Genomic DNA, 3,522 nt, shown 5'->3' on the forward strand with positions numbered 1-3,522 from the left:
AACTGAACTAGAACTGAACTCCAAATGCCATTTAAAATTGATCGTAATTTTTCTTTGAGAAAAACCAAAATTTCTTTAATTCTTTTCCAGATCTTTCTTGCCTCGTGAGGGTTAATACAACATTTGCAAGTCTAACGTCATGGTAATTTATTTTAAAACGTATTAAAACTTAACTATCTTTATAATCTGTGGAAATAGACTCTTAAAAAATATACATAAACATATATTAATCGCTGATAAAATGCTACTTTGTTTTGAAAATAAATTGAAGATTAAAAATGATTAATTTTGGGGGCACAACTATGATTATATAATGGTTCGCAAGTTATATATTCAGACAAATCACAAAGTTAATGTTTTAAAATAGATCAAGTGCATTGAACTTATTTTAATAACAATAAAAATTATTCCAAGATGTCTGCTAATATTAAAAATAAATTGATTTTAATTAATTTAAAAAATATACTGATAACAAATTGCAATTTTGAGGATAGAGCAGTTTTCAGTACACATTGCGCAAGTTATTCTTTGAAATACAAAGAACTCATTTCCGGGATGGAAATAATATTTTTAGCAAATTTTGCCCATAATCATTCAAAAGCCCCAAAATTAATTAGATTTTGGGATATAAATTGATGACGACTCAACTGGGAATTAAACATTTTTCAAAACCACCGAGGAAAATCTTTACTTAACCGATAACCAGGCAAGAAATATTAGAGCAAAGTAATTAATAAAATTTTTTCATTTTATTAAAAAAATTTTAAATTTTTTCATTTTATTAAATACATGCTTTTAAAGCAATTCTTATATATTAAATTAAGCTAATTTACCATAGGGAGCCTGGCTATTGACAGGTACATAAAAGTCACCCTCAACCATATAGGCATTGGTAATAGCACCCATACGAGCAGAATTATAAGTCGAACCACATTTCTTGGCAACAGCCTCCTTATAGTTACCGCATTTAACTGAAGCAAAATCATCCCTTTCCACAGCTTCTACATAGTAAGTGACTGCGCGTCCATGGGAACAGGAACCTGTGATATCAGCACCACAACCAGGCTGTTTCTTACCACCATTAGGATAGAAAGCTCCCTTACCAATGGGTTTCAGGAAACCCAATTTACCGCCATTAGTTTGGATAGACTCAACATAGTGAGCATCAGTGCTGGACAAACGTTTGTGGGGTTTATTGTAGTTGAAAAGAGGAAGAGCAGGATCTAAACCTACAATAGTGTGAGCTTTGCCGGATTTAATATTTTTGCCAGCATAACCAGCAACCTGGGCGCCCAAACTGTGGCCAATTATTTCTAAAGTGTCTAAATTTAAGTGGAATTCCTTGACCAAATAGTCAACCATTTCAGCTACCTTTTTACCGACACCAGGAACGGCTACAACCGAAGAGGCATAATCTACAGAGCGAGCACGGCCCCAATCAACAACAATCATATTGTAATCACCATGAGACAACCAAGCTTGACGTACCCCAGTATTAATATAATCGTCTTTACTATTGGTCCAACCATGGATGGTTATTCTGGTGGGATGTTTAGCATTGAAATGTGAAGCTTCTATGGATTTTCTAGACATTTTGATTTCATGATGTTCATTGGGATTGGATTTAGTGTATAAGTAAAAGGTAACTGGGTTAATGGTTAAACGTCCTTCCATCATTTGTTTAGATTCCAAATATGATTCAGCTTCCTCTAAATCAACCCAATCAAAAGAGCCATCAATACGTGGTACATACCAGCCATTTTCACCATTTATACGTTCTTCCTCGGGTATAACAGCAGCAAGAGCTATGAAGATTTTAAAATAAGTAATTATTAAAAAAAACTTACAGGTTTTTTTTTCAAAAACCAATATACCAACCTGTTCCCAAAAAGAGGCCGGCCAACAGCAAGTAGTACTTCATGTTCAACTACAAAAACCTTAATGAACTTGACCATCATTTTGTATTTATAGGTCTATGTACTACAAATTTTTACTAGTTTTTTTTTGTAATTGTTTTAGATTAATAATTAACTAGTGGTAATAAATTTTGATTTCTTCTAATCTCAAGTATTCTCCAACTCACAAAATTTATGATAATAATTGAAATAATTACCAATGTTGTTGTTACAGGCCATAATCGTTAATTTTGAACAACTGCACATGTTACACCCGTGTATCAAATCAAAAGATAAGAATTTCTTTTTTAGCTTAAAGGGTCTAAGCTTTCAAATAGGTGGCATGATATAAATATTTATTTGTTTTTATTATATTTTTTTTTGGTACAAATATAAATAGATAATTAAATGTTTTATCTTTAAGAAAGTAAAATCGGCAAAGCACGACTACATATTACACTTCCAGATCATGGACAATGTTGTAATGGGTTATAATAGACTTTTACCGGTTAATTTCTACACCTTATGCTTATTTGTAGTATAAAAATTAATATTTCCTACAAATATCAGATATACGCTCTCTACTGCAGTTGTGTAGGATATTAAAAAGCGTTATCGTTATTAATTTTATTGTCGTATTAGCTGTCAAATTAATTATCTTTATAAATGTTTCTAAGTTTTATTTTTCACTTTTTTCACATATCAAAAGTAGGTACTTATAAACAGTAGCATTTTATTGGTTTTTAATACTTGTTTTAATAATTTACTAAATTGTTTTTATTATTGCAAAATCTATAGAAATATTTTTATTTATTTGAATTGTCTAGAAAAATTTGACATTTAGTTATTTATGAATAGTGATGGTATACTTAATGAGGATTTTTCTTTTAAAAGGATTTTATTACTTAAAACAGTTACTCATTCTGAAAATATATACACATCGAGGGTGATTTAAAAAATCGAAGGCAAGATATCGGGTTTAATCTCTTTTCTTATTTTATTCCATCTCATTTCTTAACCCTTTCATGCACAAAACTAAACCGCTGGACTTTTTATACATATGACTTTACCAAACACTTTATTTTTACGTATATCGATCATTTTGATGAAAAATGTTTTCTAAGGATATCACAAGATGTTATGCTTTTCAAATTCTTAAAAAAAGTTTTTTCTTTGAATATAATCATTTACTGTATCCTTGGACTGAAAGTAACGCTTCAATCGGTGTCCCTTATGCGTGAAAGAGTTAAACATACATATGTACTCAGCTAAAATAAAACAGAGTATTTCCAAAAGAATAACATTTGTCACCACTTCAAAAGTGTTTTGAATTTTTTCCCTTGTGTGAAAGTGATATTTATTGACTTATTGAATTTTTTGAATTAAACAAATTTCAATGATAAATGTGTGTAATTTATTTCTTTATGTTAATTTTATTTGAGTTAAATTAGTTGTATTCTATAATAACACAATCTACTTCCTAATAACTTCCAAAAAAGAACATAAAGTTACTTCCTGCAAATGACTTCAGATGTATGAATTTGGAATCAGACAAAAAAGACATCCGTCCAAATACAAGCCTGTGTTAAAATCATCACTTCTTCAGGTCTTTCTCAATACTTCCATG

General features: G+C 30.1%; 1 protein-coding gene across 1 annotated transcript; it reads right to left on the reverse strand.

Annotated features, from left to right (window-relative positions):
* Window positions 1-764: 764 nt before the first annotated feature.
* Window positions 765-1,922, reverse strand: LOC111690165 (phospholipase A1 VesT1.02-like). The gene is made up of 2 exons (XM_023452606.2): window positions 1,879-1,922; window positions 765-1,805 (listed from the first exon to the last, which is right to left on the reverse strand). Exons 1-2 carry the CDS (start codon window positions 1,919-1,921, stop codon window positions 820-822), a joined length of 1,029 nt encoding a protein of 342 aa, XP_023308374.2. The 5' UTR covers window position 1,922; the 3' UTR covers window positions 765-819.
* Between the last annotated feature and the right edge of the window lie 1,600 nt (window positions 1,923-3,522).

The sequence above is a fragment of the Lucilia cuprina genome, chromosome 4, assembly GCF_022045245.1.
Source record: "Lucilia cuprina isolate Lc7/37 chromosome 4, ASM2204524v1, whole genome shotgun sequence".
Classification (NCBI taxonomy): domain Eukaryota; kingdom Metazoa; phylum Arthropoda; class Insecta; order Diptera; family Calliphoridae; genus Lucilia; species Lucilia cuprina.